This window comes from Penicillium crustosum, assembly GCF_028827405.1.
Source record: "Penicillium crustosum strain IBT 35664 chromosome Unknown utg000002l_segment0_segment0, whole genome shotgun sequence".
In the NCBI taxonomy this organism is placed as follows: Eukaryota; Fungi; Ascomycota; class Eurotiomycetes; order Eurotiales; family Aspergillaceae; genus Penicillium; species Penicillium crustosum.
The window spans coordinates 1,971,887-1,985,645 of NW_026623123.1; the positions used below are offsets into that span (position 1 = coordinate 1,971,887).

A 13,759-nucleotide genomic window follows, 5' to 3' on the forward strand; every position below is an offset into this window, starting at 1 on the left:
GAATATCTGTATATCGTAGCAAGATGGTAAAAAAAGTATAAAATACGGAGAATAGCACGTATATAAATGATTAAGTTGTGTAATAGTGAACTTCGGGAAGTTCACCGTTGCATAGTCGCGATTGGTGGAAGAATCATGGCGAATGATGTTGATATTTGCAGGATTTGGGCAAGGATCGGCGTAACAAGCACTTAGAAGCCTTCGAAGTCGATATTTTTGCTTTATGTTCCATGCAACCTACTCTTTTCCCCGCAGTCAGTTTCTCCGCAATGTCTTGCCGTGATGTCCGCTCGGTGTGAAGGTAACCGAGTGTAACATCGGAACTTCAAGCGAGTGCAGAGTTATATAGCTAGATAGATATAAGACATTATTATTTACTAAAAACAGCCAAGTCCAATTATCGAGGTCACCATGCGATTCTTCGGCATTCCTTCCCTGGCCCTACCCTTAGGGTTGGCATTGTCAACTGTTGTATATGCAAACGAAAAACGCAGCTCAAATGTCTGCACCGTTAAAGCCAATGGGAACCAGAAAGATGATGTTCCTAATATACTAGAAGCCTTCCACCGTTGTGGAAATGGTGGTAGGGTCATCTTTCCGGAGGACCAAGTCTACTGGATCGGTACTCGGTTGAATCCCGTTGTAAACGACATAACAATTGAATGGCGCGGAAAATGGACAGTAAGTGGGCTGCCACTATAGCCAATGATAACGGAACTAATACGAGCTAGTTCTCTGACGATTTGGATTACTGGCGCAATAACTCATACCCGATTGCTTTCCAAAACCACGCTGCTGGGTTCGTTATCACTGGCCAAAATATCAGGATTGATGGGTACGGCACTGGTGGCATCGACGGAAATGGGAATACATGGTATACAGCCGAGAAAGGCCACACGCAACCCGGCAGACCGATGCCGTTTGTATTTTGGAACGTATCCGATGTTAGTGTCGATAATTTCTACATCAAAGATCCCCAGTTGTGGAGCGTAAATATCATGAACGGAACCAATATGCGCTTCAATAACATTTACTGCAATGCGACTGCGGTAGATGCGCCATATGGCGAGAATTGGGTTCAGAATACAGACGGATTTGGTATGCGGTTATCTCCATTTCCCTCGCAGTCGACTAACACTGTGGATAGACACAATGGATGCACAGAATATCCAACTCAGCAATTTTATCTACCAAGGTGGTGATGATTGTGTGGCAATCAAACCGCGATCATACAATATCGATATTCACAATGTCACCTGTCGTGGCGGAAATGGGATTGCTATAGGCAGTCTGGGCCAATACCAGGAGGACTCGAGCGTGTCTGATATTCGTATCGATAAAGTCAAGGTAATCCGATACAACGAAGACATGCACAACAGCGCGTATATCAAAACGTGGGTCGGCGAACTTGTCCCACAGAGCTCGTATGAGAGTGCTGGACTCGCTCGTGGTGGTGGCTGGGGCAGCGTCCGGAATGTGTTGCTCTCAAACTTCGAAGTCCATGGAGCTAATAGCGGACCTGCTATCACACAAGATAGTGGAAATAATGGTTCATATTCGGGGACAAGTTTGATGGATATTTCCAATGTCGCATTTGTAAATTTCACGGGCTATATCGAGAGCACTTCCACGAAGGTGGCATCTGTTTCATGCTCAAATTTACATCCGTGCTACAATATCAATTTTGATAACGTGGTGCTATATCCCCAGGAGAATGCGACTACGCCGGGGGTTGGATCGTGCAAGTATACAGTAGAAGGCGGGGTACACGGGCTCGATGGATGCTGAACGTCCTTCACATTATCACATTCAATCATTCACTCTAGGTATAAGAAATACAAACTTCAGAGAATAATGTCTCTAATATATTTGTTAAGCTACATGGATCCGAACTCCGAATTTCTATGTCAAGAACCAAAAAAACACACCTCGAATTTACGCTTAAGCATAAATCGAACCATGAAAGGCTAAGCCCCGCAGCCCCACATGGGCACTTGCCCTGTATGACGTTCCCAAGGTTAACGATTTTGGTTTGATCTTCTTTTGACCTTATTTCCACCCGTGGACTTTACTGCTTGTATATGACTAAACCAAAATGCCCGAGGAAACAGTTAGACCTGCGTTTGAAGGCCGCGAGCGCCCCCTTCTTTCTTACGGCATCGACTTTCCCGCAGCCACAGCACGGCATCTCAATAGCACATTCCAGGCTTCGCGTGTATATGTGATCTGCTCGGGGTCATTGTCACGAAATACCAATGTAATGGACCAGCTTGAGACTATTCTAGGGCCGGATAAGCTGGTTGGTCATTGGATCGGTATGCGGAGTCACACTTTGTGGTCAGAGGTGCTGCAGATTGCCGAAGAGGTTAAAACTGTGCATGCTGATCTGCTCTTGACTGTTGGAGCTGGCAGTTTGACTGATGGCGCCAAGATTATTGCATTAGTTGGTACCCCTTTTTCTTTCAAACTTTCATTCGTGCTTTGTTTCTGTTTATATTCTTCTTGCCTCTTCTTATTCTCCACTGAAGCTCATATATGTTTACTTACTACTGGCCTAACATTCCCCTTAGGTCCTCGCAAATAAAGTCAGAACACCAGAAGAGCTTGAAACCCTGGCAGAAGGCCCCAGAAAGCGGCTAGAAATCAAAGCACCAACTCTTCCGATCATTTCCGTACCAACGTCTCTTTCCGCTGGCGAATACTCCAACTTTGCAGGCGGTACGGAAGACCACTCAAAGCGCAAATACAGCTTCCAGTCACCGATTCGTGGACCAGAGCTGGTAATTCTCGATCCGAAGCTTGCGAAAACGACTCCGGATTCAATTTGGCTTAGTACAGGCGTACGCGCAATTGATCATTGTGTCGAAACTCTGTGTTCCGTATCGGGTACAACTACAAAATCAGACAAACTAGCCCAGGCTGCGCTGGGATTGTTGGTTCCTGGTCTCTTGCGCTGTAAAAAGGACCGATCAGACCGTGATGCGCATCTACAGTGCCAGCTTGGCTCGGTGGATGCTATGGCAGCTTGCACTAGTGGTTCAATTGAATTGGGTGCTAGCCATGGGATTGGACATCAGGTACGCGATTGCTTTTCTTTCTTTGCCTTCTAAGGCACCCACAGGTGCCTCAATGGGTCCGACTAACAGTTCTCTAGCTTGGTCCACTGGGTGTCGGCCACGGTGAAACCAGTTGTATCTTGCTCCCCGCCGTATGTAAGTTCAATGCTAAGTACAACGCCAATTGCGAAAAACAAGCTAGCGTGCGCCAATTTCTGATTCAAGATCCGGTTGTATCTGAGGTGCTACGTACCCGCTCTGTCACGGTGGAAAAATCCGACTTGGGCGATATATTGGATGCTATCATTCGTGAATTGGGAATGCCTCGGTCCTTGAGCGATGTCAAAGTTGGGCGGGACCAGTTGGATAGACTGGCAGAGAATAGTCTACATGACCGTTGGTGCAAGACAAACCCAGTCCCACTGAAGGAGAAGTCTCAGGTATTAGAGATCCTGGAGATGGTAGTTTGAACATTCGGGGAAATCCCCTCGATATAAAGAAAGTTCCAAACAAAGCAGCTTCATAACTAGCATCATACTTGTATGACGAGTATTCAATCCCGCTTAACATCAATCAAGAAATATATATATATATATAAACCAAAATAAACCACAAGGGGCCTGGTTAGATAGTTTAGATATCCTTATCCTTATCGCCGAGTTTCTTGTATGGGAGTAGGTTAGGTAGGGCTAGTATCTTACTATGTTTTACTTCACGATCACGTCGTGGAGCAGAGTCTGGGGAGACCCGACAATAGGGGAGTAGATACTTCGATAATAGTTCAATTTTTTTTCTTATAGTTTCTAGTTTCTAGTTTCTAGTTTCCAATTAGTTTTGGCGGTCGTAGCAATCTACATATCTACACTAGAGACATGTAAATATTCTGACCACCTGGGTACTTCCACTCCCAAATTTAATGTACAACATGTCCTTCATTCCAACATTTTTAATTAAAATGGCGATTGAATATTAACTTTGGGAGCTTCTCCCAATTGATTGATAAGCAGCACCCCCACACCCCACATTTCACGTTATACATAAGTTTGCGCCATCTCCAAGGCTACACATTGTCGACACCTTCTTCACTGACAGATAAGCTATACAACCATGTCTCTCGCCAAGAACATCCTCTTATTTGGAGCAACGGGCAATATCGGCTCATTCATCCTGGACGCCATCCTGCCCGAGCGTTCCCAATTCGGCCGTATCGCCATCTTCACTTCCCCGCACACAGCTGAAACCAAAGTCTCACAGCTGAACAAGCTGAAAGAGCAAGGCGTAGAGGTGATTGTGGGCAATGTCGAAGATGAGAATGCCGTGAAAGCAGCATATGAAGGTAGAAAACCTTTCCTTGCTGATGTCCATGCACAATGACTCAAATATCAAAACCGCCCAAACCACCAAACCAAAGGCTAACCACTAAGCCAAACAGGAATCGATACTGTAATTTCAGCACTGGGTCGCAACACCCTAGCCCAACAGATCCCCCTCATTAAACTGGCAGCCGCCAGCTCCACTGTTAAATGGTTCCTGCCCTCCGAGTACGGCACGGATATCAAATACGGGCCGGCCTCGGCGAACGAGAAGCCACACCAGCAAAAGCTGAAGGTGCGCGCGTACCTCGAGAATGAGATCTCGCGCGACGACCTCGCCTATTCATATGTAGTCACTGGTCCGTTCGCGGAGATGTATCTTCATCTCGTGCCTGGGTTGGAGGAGGCTGGTGGGTGGGATGTTAAAGGGCGGAGGGCTATTTTATTGGGTGAAAAGGGGGAGGGAGAGGTTAGTTTGACAACGATGAAAGAGTAAGACCCCTTTTCCTTTTCCTTTTTGGTGTTTGTTTCATTGGCTTGGATTGAACTATTGGCTGACTATTCCGATAGTGTTGGAACTCTTGTCTTGAACACTCTGCTTCATGCTACGACTGAGACGCGCAACGCTGCCTTGTGTGTTAATTCGTTTACCACGAGCCCTGACCAGATTCAGGCAGAGTTTGAGCGCCAGCTTGATGGCCAGCCATGGGATGTGTCTCGCACATCACTGGAGAAGTTGCGCGAGGCGGAGGCTGCGGCGTGGGAGGCTGGCAATCCGGCAGCTACTGTGTTGACTTTGCGCCGGATTTGGGGTGAAGGCGGGACGCTGTATGAGAAGCGGGCCAATGGGTTGATTGGGGAGCCGAAGGTGATGAGCCTGGAGGATGTGGTTGCGAATGAGATCCAGAGGGTCTCGAAATTATAGATAGCTTGTCTCCATTTGTTTTTACATAGTAATTAGCCGCATATCCAAGGCCGAAATGTGATCTACATGGACATCGCGCACACTTTGGAATCCAACGTCTAAAGCTCATGGCATTCGTACGTAGGGGCTAAGAATTAGGAAACGTGTCGGGGATTCGGGTAACATCAGATTTCACATGACCGAGGGGAATGATTCGGGAAATAAAAAAAAGGGGAAACAGCTCTGCCGGATATAAAACAAAAGGTCTGAGCTTTATTGGAAGAACTTGCGCACTCTTTCCTGGCTGGCCGGGTCGACGGAAGCCAGAATCTGGTCTGCATTTGCGCCGGTCACTGCCACCAGCTGCTTGGCGGATGTGGCCACCCGGGCAGCGGTCTGGCCCTGCAGGGTAGCCGCCTCGAGTGCCTGCACGATGAAACCGAAGACACGATCAGCCTTAGCAAAGACAGCTGGGTTTTGCCTGGTAGGAAAATATTAGCATGAGTATAAGAGGGGGTTGATCAGGAAAACGTACTGGTCAATCAGCTGTGCAATAAAGGAATAGGCATAGGGAGCAGCCTCCTCGTCGTAGGTAATGGGCAAAGTCTCGATCCAGTTGGCCACAACATCTTGGGGAGCCTGGACCTTGGATGGGTTATAGTGCAGGATCTTGGCAATACTGGCAGATGCATTCTCGGTCGCGAACACATTCTCCTCTGTGCGAGATTGCGCATGCTGTGTAACCTGGAACAAGCTGGGGAGGCTGGCTGCCACAAAGTCGCTCCAGGCGGCACCACCCTTCTGCGCAGCCACACCCACTCCGTACGCCGCTGCCTGACGGTTGGCGGCATTCTCATCTTGCAGACCAGAAGCCAAAGGCTGCATAATGTGATCCTTGAATGCCCACGACTCTTCGCCGCAGAATTCAAGCACATCATCCATGATGCAAAGAGCCCACTGCCGTTGTGTCGGGTCCTGGCTTGTGATGAAAGCGTCGTAGAACGGAATCAATTGCTGCCAAGTTGGCAGGAATGAGTTGCCCTGATTCTTAAAGATGGTGTGGAATGCCTTGTTCATATCGCTCAATAGGTTTTGATCGTCCTCGACGGCGTACTCGAAATCTAGGTTCTCCTCGTCACCATCTTCGAGCTCGGCCTGCTCCTCCAGACGTTGCTTCACGCGCATCTGGTAGTCCTCGAGGGTCGACTTTGCTGATTCAATGAAGGCTTGCAAGTGCTGGGGGGTGAGGGAGTTTCTGCCAACCACCTCCACTGATTCATAGAAGCACTGGTACATCTCAGCCAGCGTGTCAACTGTCGGCTCAGCGCTCAGAACCTCGATGATCTTCTCTGCAACCTTGTTCCACATTTCGGCGAAGCCGGGTGACTGGCCACCATGTCTCTTCTTGTAGGAGTTGAGCAGCTGGGGGATCAGCTTGGCAGCGGACACTCGAACAGGATCGTGGAAGAAGAAGGCAAGACCGGGGACCGCGATCTTCTCCATGGTTTCCAGAACGTAACCCTCGAAGTTCTCCTCGAGAATTTGGGCGTAAATTGTGATCAATTCGATAGCAGTATTCTTGTCCTCAAGAGCACTGGTCTTGATACCGATAATCTTGCCCTTGAGCGGCACCAGCTCCCAGCCATCATCCTGCTCAACCTGTTCGATCTGATCCTCGTCATCCAGCAGCTGAATATCAGCCTTGGCAGCGGCCACGGCTAGAAGAGGCGGCATAACACCGGGGAGATAAGGCACGAAGTCTTGGCCCAGAACGCGGCACATGCGGCCCCAGCAGTGAAGGAGGTACTGTGACTGTGGGTCGTCGGCATCGACGATGTTTTGCTGAATGTGGCCGAGAATCTGCACAAGGTTCAGGGCATCTTGACCCATCTTCTCCTTGCCGACGGCGAGTGCGATGAGAGTAGCACACTCCATGGCCTTAGCACGAAGAAGGCGGTACTCCTTGCCTTGTTCCTCCTTGAGGACATTGAGCAAAAGAGGCATCAGAGTAGTATAATACTGATCGAAAGCGGCCTCGGCGGAATCGGCAATGGTGGCAATGGTGGATAGTGCCTGCTCCTGCAGATAACGCTTAGGGCTGCGCAAGAGATCCAAGAGATGGCTGAGAAGGTTTCCGAGGTATGGCTCCAAGGTGCTGCGTTCAGCCTCCTCGCAGAAGTTGACGAGAGCAGCGGCAGCGTGTGACTGCACACGCGGCTCGGTAGAGGCGAGAACGGGAATGATGTTAGTGAGGACAATCTCGTGGTACTTCTCCTGCATGGTACCGGCAAAGTCGGTACTCATTTGACCAAGAGCGTTGCAGCCTGCATAGCGGACTCGGGGGTGGGCGTCTTGGAGGGCAGGAACAACAAGGGCTAGAACTTGGTCCAGCTCACCAACCATCAGATCGCGACAACCTTCAGAGATGGCGGAGATGGCCATCAAAGCAGCATGGCGATCGCGCCAGTTGGTAGACGACATCATGCGAGGAATCCAAGAGAATGCGGGTTGGAGGATAGCTTGTCCACCCAATTTGTTGGCGAGACGATCCATGCACTGCTCACCGGCGATGTGGTTGAGGTCGTTCTCTTCAGGCTCGAGCTGTTACTAGTCAGTCATGTTAACTATAACGATGGCAGAAATGCAAGCACTTACATCTTCAGACGCGTTCCATTCCTCCGCGTCGTCATCATCCGCACCGACATCAGTCATCAGGCTCAGACATTGCGTGACCATTTCCTGTGCGAAATCCGGCTCCTTTTTGCACATATTTGGGGCGTAATCGGCAAAGGTAGCCATCAATTCAAGTGCGTTCTGGCGCACCTGGTCACTGAGCTCCTTGTCGCCAATGACACTAATGCTGAACTTAACCAAGTTGTTGAACATGGGCTTGAACATTTTCGGGCTGATTTCAGCCAATTCGACCAAGGCAAGCAGTGCCGAGGACAGCTCCTCACTCTCAGAGGACTCCTTGAGAGGAGGAAGGATGTTGAGAAGGTCTGGCACGAGGCCGAAGAACTTAGGCTGGGACTTTTTGGAGATCGACCGGAACAAAGAAGCGAAGGCTTCCATAGCGGAAATCCGCACCTGATGAAATGGTCAAAATTGGGTTCGAATGGTATAGCCAGATGTCGACATACGGAAATATTATCGTCCTTGAAACCCTTCGTGAAAACCTCCACGACAGCTTCTTCGTGCTGTTTCTCAATGATCCCGGGGGTGGTCGTGAACACACGGTATGCGGTTTCCCGCAGGCCCGAGTCAGGGCTCTGGCTTGCCTGGAAAAGAACACCGAGGAGTTCAGGCCACTGTTCGTCTACACATCACAGGTGAAATCGTCAGAACCAACAGTCCTCATTTCGTTAAAGGATAGTTCGAATCGCATACCATTGTCGGTGTATTGCCGAGCAACCTCAGCCAGTGTGTCTCCAATCTTCTTGCGTACATCGGTGACGGTCTCACTGGTCAGGGAGACCACCAACTTCTCACGAATGGCAATTCGCTGCTCGTTGGGGAGGCTCGAGAAAATCTCCTTGTTGTCACCCGTGGCGGGATCCTTTCGGGTTTTTGTTGCGATTCTTCGGAAAAGCACAGCGGAGAAAGCACGCGTCTGTCAATAGGGGTTTCCCATTAGCTTTTATCCCAAATCAATGTGAGATTCGGCTGTTGGTTCGGTCGTCGGTCGTTTGCAACACCCCTCCTTTGAAGCAACCGCACCCCTAGAGTTCAGTGCAACTTACTATTGTGTCCTCTGCACCTGCAAGCTGTTCCGCCAATCCCATCAATAGGACGTCTGGTCGGTTCTGAACCCAGTCATTGTTAAGCTGATCTTCCGCCTGGGATCTGACGACATTGTCGGGCGTGCTCAAGGCGCGGAGCAGCTGAGAAAGCGCGGTGTGGATTTCGGGAGGTAGGAGGGACATGTTGGGCGTGTCTGTTCCCAAATTCCAGACGATCCAAGCAACCCAGTTCTTTCAACCCTCGTAGAAGTGATTTGGTGGGGATAGAGGGGTGGAACGAAGGCGAGGAGTTTTGTTTTTGGTGGGGCGGGGAGAGAGGGAAAAAAGAAGAATTTCTGATTAGGAGAGCGATAGATGGATAGGCCCTTGGGGGTGAAGAAGAATGAAAGCGCCACTCCAATCACACAACAAGAGTAAAGAAGATTTAATAGAGGACGTCGAGGTCTATAGATCCGATTCTTTCTCGACAAAATATGTAAAAATTCACTGTACGACTAATTCAAGGACAACCTACAGAGTCCATAGTGATGATAATCGCATTTGGACGCTAAACCAGATGCGGTAATTCCAGGCCACAAGGCCAACAAAGGTCGAACAGAACTATGAACAGCTCAAACATTGTTGTTCCGGTCAAAGATTTAGGTATTTCGTAGGTTATCACGGCAATAGATATATGTAACCGCCAGATCAGAATCTATCTCGAATAATTATTTGCATTGAAGGCTAAAAGGCCGCAACTGCTCACACGAACAGCGGTATCTGAACGCGACACGGAATATCGATATTAGAACAAAACGGGTATGCAACACTCAGGACGGGAAAAGAATCTACTACGCTTTCTCAGGGTGCTTGATATCCAAGTTGAATGAGACAAGGGGAAGGATTTGGAGAGAAAAAGAGGGGTTCGGGAATAGATCAAAGGCCAAGTTTTTTTTTTACCGGCCACTGGGGCGGCTGAGAATGAACACGCCCACAATAACAGCAGCCAATGTGACAATAGCACCAGGAAGCAGCAAGTCGTTGGGGACACCGGCAATAAATTGCTCCTCTGGTGCGCGAGGGGGCACGGCTTGCTGCTGGGGTAGGACCTTGCTCACGGGGGATTCTTGTGAGGATTCCTCAACAACGCTTTGCTCTTCGACAGGAGTGACAATCTTAACATGCTGGGGTTCAACCGGAGCAGGGATGGGTGGCTGGGCGGGGTCGTGGACAAACAGATTGACCTTATCGCGGTGAGTACGGCGGGCCAGTTCGATGGCATCCGTCATGTCCTGATCTGTGGTGATGGAGACAGTATCGCCTTCGTTATCCATGTAGCTGAGCGCATATCCAGTGTTGCTCAGACAACCCTCCTCAACGGTAGCCTCACCACCAACAGCCTCGACTTCCTTGCCAAGTTTCGCTGTGACTTGCGCCACAAGGTCGGTAACGCCATTAGTGGTCAGGACGTTCACACGGTGCACTCGGCCACCAGGGGCCTTGAACTTGAAGGGGAATGGAGTCGGAGCAGCTGGTTCTGCGGGGTGGTGTTGAGAGACAACTTCGGAATGCTCATCACCGTGGTGAGATGCTGAGTCGTTGGGAAGAAGACTGTTGTCGTAGCCTGAGCGAGTGAGGTCGGGGCTCATAACTGAGCGGTGTGGGGTATTCGGTTGCTGGCTGTGGCCGCCAGAGACCATAGAGTCCGACTCGTGATCCATCGATAACCAGAACTTGTTCCATGCGGGGCCCTCATCATCTTGGGTTGACATGGTGTTGATCTGAACATATCAGCCAAAATGTTTGCATGTCAAATCTGTTACTATCAAACATACCTGTTCAAGTGTGGCATAGGTGAGCTTCAACACATCCACCATGCCGACAATTTCACCGCCCTCGTTCATCACGGGGAGGTTGAGATAGTGACCATCTGTTGTAGGGTTAGCATGCTGTGGTTTTAATTGTTGAGTGAAATGACTGACCATGCATCTTGCGAAGCGCGGCTTGAATGCTCATATCCGACGGGGCGAAATCGGGGTGAGGAGTCATGACACGGACAACACTGCAAGTGGAAGGATCGAGGCCAGGAGCGATAACGCGAAGAACAATATCCTTGCTAGTGAAGATACCGGTGATCGAGCCTTGGTCCTGGACTAGCAGAGCAGTAGTGTGGTTTTCCTTCATCAGAGCCGCAGCGTCCTTGACGGTGGTGCGGACCGAAACAGTGACGGGCGGCAAGCCATCCAAGACAGTCTCAAGGGTCGGACCGGACATCTTCGATCGCAATGCCTCGACATATTGGATGACTTGCTGGGGCTGACTAGAGCCAAGCTCTGTCTGCACACCTTCCAGCGCATCGTACAGCTTGCGAGACGAACTGTATGCGCGTTCCAACTTTTCCATAGCATCATAGAAGCACTTGGTAATATCCAAAACACCAGAGATATCCTGGTTCTCATCCATGACGGGCAAGTGTCTGAATCCCTTCCGTACCATAAGATCGAGCGCGTCGGTAGCGCTGGTGTCCGTTCTCGCGCACAGCGGGTTCTTGGTCATAATCTCAGCGACAGAGACCTCTCGCGCCTTCAGGCCCATTCCGACAACGCGAAACGCCAGATCCTTGGCGGTGAAAATACCCGCGATGCGCTCATTGTCGTCGGTGACCAACACACAGTCCTCTCTCTTGGCAGCCATGAGCTGAGCGGCCTCTGCGATGCTCATAGCAGGCTTGATCTGGAGGGCCTGGCTAGGCTTCAGGGCGAGCACGGTGCCGGGAGGGGCTTTGCGGGAGCTCCTCGATTTTGCTGGAGCGTTCCTCTTTTTGCTGAGGTCGGCCTCCATTTTGCGGCGGATAGCCTGGTGTCGAGGTTAGTTAAAAACCAAAGCTCAAAATTGAGCATCAGGAGATCACTCCCGCGGGCTGCCATGACGTACCTCATCACGTTTCGACTGGTTTTGTCGTTGTCTGCTACTTGCGGCGCTCATTGTGCCACTTCCGACGTCGCTGGAGGGTGTATTGTTTGTGGCTGAAGATTCTGGCCTGGGTCGTGGGATGTGGGAAGCGCTGGGATCATTTCCGAAGTCGGGCAGCCTTCCTCTCCCGATGGTCTGATTGGGCTTTCCCCGAAAAGTGCCTGTGGCCGACATAGTAATGCCGAAAGGGGAAAGTCTCAATGAAAAATGGAGAGAAAGGAAGGGAGATGACACAAACAAACAAGGATCTCAAGTTCTGAGACCGGTATGGGAGAAAAAGCAAGGAGAATTCCTGAGAAGGAGAAGAAAAGTGGGCAGTTCAATAGTCGATCCCAACAGGGGTGTTTCTTTCGTTAGTCGGGGATGAGGAGCCATAAACATTGAGTGACACGGTACGATCCGGGCGCTAGGCCCAATTAGGCGGACAACCTGCTCGTGACCCTTTGCACGTGATTCACGTGAATTTCCGAGAAATTACTGCCTTATATTTGAGGTATCAACCCCGTGACCCATCTCGCTTAAGGGCTTAGGGCTACCCGCACAACGGAATCCAATCCATCCCGAAAGAGACTTTGTGTGAGCGAGCTTCGACAACCCACTCCCGACAAGTCAACCGTACGCTATCTCCCCCCTTCACCCACAGACCAATACCTGACCATCCACAGAACAAACCGTCAAAATGGTCAAGAAGAGGGCGAACAAGTAAGACCAACAAATCCCCCCATCTCGGCGAAACAGTATCCCATTCGACATCTCCGCAATGACGCCGACGGAAGCGCACACGACATATATCTCCAAATACATCGAAAATCGCGACCTACGCACATTGCCGGACAAGAAGAATGGGAGACTGGATTTCGATTGATTCGCAACTTAAGGGGCACGGTAACTAATTGATTTGATAGCGGCCGCAACAAGAATGGCCGCGGCCACGTCAAGCCTGTGCGTTGCTCCAACTGCGCTCGCTGCACCCCCAAGGACAAGGCCATCAAGCGCTTCACCATCCGCAACATGGTCGAGTCCGCTGCCATCCGTACGTGACAACTCTCCCGATACCTCTCGAATCTACGACAAGATCCCAGATCTTATGACTACGACTCATTCGAGGAATTTCAAGACGAACCAGTGCAACTAACGATTCTCGCTCTACAGGTGATATCTCCGAGGCTTCCGTCTTCGCTGAGTACTCTGTCCCCAAGATGTACCTGAAGCTCCAGTACTGTGTGTCCTGCGCCATTCACGGCAAGATTGTCCGGTACGTTTCCACCGATTCTTCTCGATACTCAATCGCCTTGCATATACTAATCTCCCGCCAACAGTGTTCGCTCCCGCGAAGGCCGCCGCAACCGTGCTCCCCCTCCCCGTATTCGCTTCAACAAGGACGGCAAGAAGCTCCAGCCCCCTACCGCTGCCAAGGCTCTGTAAGGAGATGAATGTCGCATGACGAACAAAATAAAATGGAACTAGTTTGAAATGAATTCTTTTATTTTGTCTTCACTCTTCGCATTGGTGTTGTTCTCGACCGGATCGCAGGGGTGACGCTCGGTCCCGAAACTGCCGGCCTGCTCCTACACTGAGGATGAAAAAGATGGCACCAATTGTGCGATGAAGGCAGGTTGGATGTCTCTTTAGCATTTTGATGGTTATGAGCCCGTTTGACGACGGCTTGTTATGACTGGGAGGATGGATGGTTCAAGTCCAAATGAGGACTTAGAAAATATCAAAAATTCCTACAAAAACATGACCGCATGGCGTAGAAGTCTTCAGTCGTATCGCTGGGTATCTTGCTAAGTA

General features: G+C 50.1%; 6 protein-coding genes across 6 annotated transcripts; 4 read left to right on the forward strand and 2 right to left on the reverse strand.

Moving 5' to 3' along the window:
• Positions 1–411: 411 nt before the first annotated feature.
• N7487_004279 (putative extracellular exo-polygalacturonase) lies at positions 412–1,788 on the forward strand (the record flags this gene model as incomplete). The annotated part of the gene is made up of 3 exons (XM_056872026.1): positions 412–681; positions 732–1,098; positions 1,148–1,788. 3 exons carry the CDS (start codon positions 412–414, stop codon positions 1,786–1,788), a joined length of 1,278 nt encoding a protein of 425 aa, XP_056729746.1.
• Positions 1,789–2,095: 307 nt separating this feature from the next.
• Positions 2,096–3,526, forward strand: N7487_004280 (iron-containing alcohol dehydrogenase; the record flags this gene model as incomplete). The annotated part of the gene is made up of 3 exons (XM_056872027.1): positions 2,096–2,443; positions 2,571–3,077; positions 3,155–3,526. 3 exons carry the CDS (start codon positions 2,096–2,098, stop codon positions 3,524–3,526), a joined length of 1,227 nt encoding a protein of 408 aa, XP_056729747.1.
• A 620-nt stretch (positions 3,527–4,146) lies between these two features.
• Positions 4,147–5,294, forward strand: N7487_004281 (uncharacterized protein; the record flags this gene model as incomplete). The annotated part of the gene is made up of 3 exons (XM_056872028.1): positions 4,147–4,392; positions 4,489–4,861; positions 4,940–5,294. The coding sequence occupies exons 1-3, from the start codon at positions 4,164–4,166 to the stop codon at positions 5,292–5,294; spliced, it is 957 nt and encodes a 318-aa protein (XP_056729748.1). The 5' UTR covers positions 4,147–4,163.
• Positions 5,295–5,546: 252 nt separating this feature from the next.
• N7487_004282 (nuclear import receptor PSE1) lies at positions 5,547–9,196 on the reverse strand (the record flags this gene model as incomplete). The annotated part of the gene is made up of 6 exons (XM_056872029.1): positions 5,547–5,754; positions 5,809–7,874; positions 7,929–8,360; positions 8,414–8,589; positions 8,661–8,883; positions 9,014–9,196. The coding sequence occupies 6 exons, from the start codon at positions 9,194–9,196 to the stop codon at positions 5,547–5,549; spliced, it is 3,288 nt and encodes a 1,095-aa protein (XP_056729749.1).
• Positions 9,197–9,948: 752 nt separating this feature from the next.
• Positions 9,949–12,139, reverse strand: N7487_004283 (CBS and PB1 domain protein; the record flags this gene model as incomplete). The annotated part of the gene is made up of 4 exons (XM_056872030.1): positions 9,949–10,773; positions 10,828–10,922; positions 10,975–11,848; positions 11,927–12,139. The coding sequence occupies 4 exons, from the start codon at positions 12,137–12,139 to the stop codon at positions 9,949–9,951; spliced, it is 2,007 nt and encodes a 668-aa protein (XP_056729750.1).
• Positions 12,140–12,143: 4 nt separating this feature from the next.
• On the forward strand, positions 12,144–13,390 carry N7487_004284 (40S ribosomal eS26 domain-containing protein; the record flags this gene model as incomplete). The annotated part of the gene is made up of 6 exons (XM_056872031.1): positions 12,144–12,230; positions 12,496–12,580; positions 12,631–12,667; positions 12,871–12,998; positions 13,118–13,220; positions 13,285–13,390. 6 exons carry the CDS (start codon positions 12,144–12,146, stop codon positions 13,388–13,390), a joined length of 546 nt encoding a protein of 181 aa, XP_056729751.1.
• Positions 13,391–13,759: the final 369 nt, after the last annotated feature.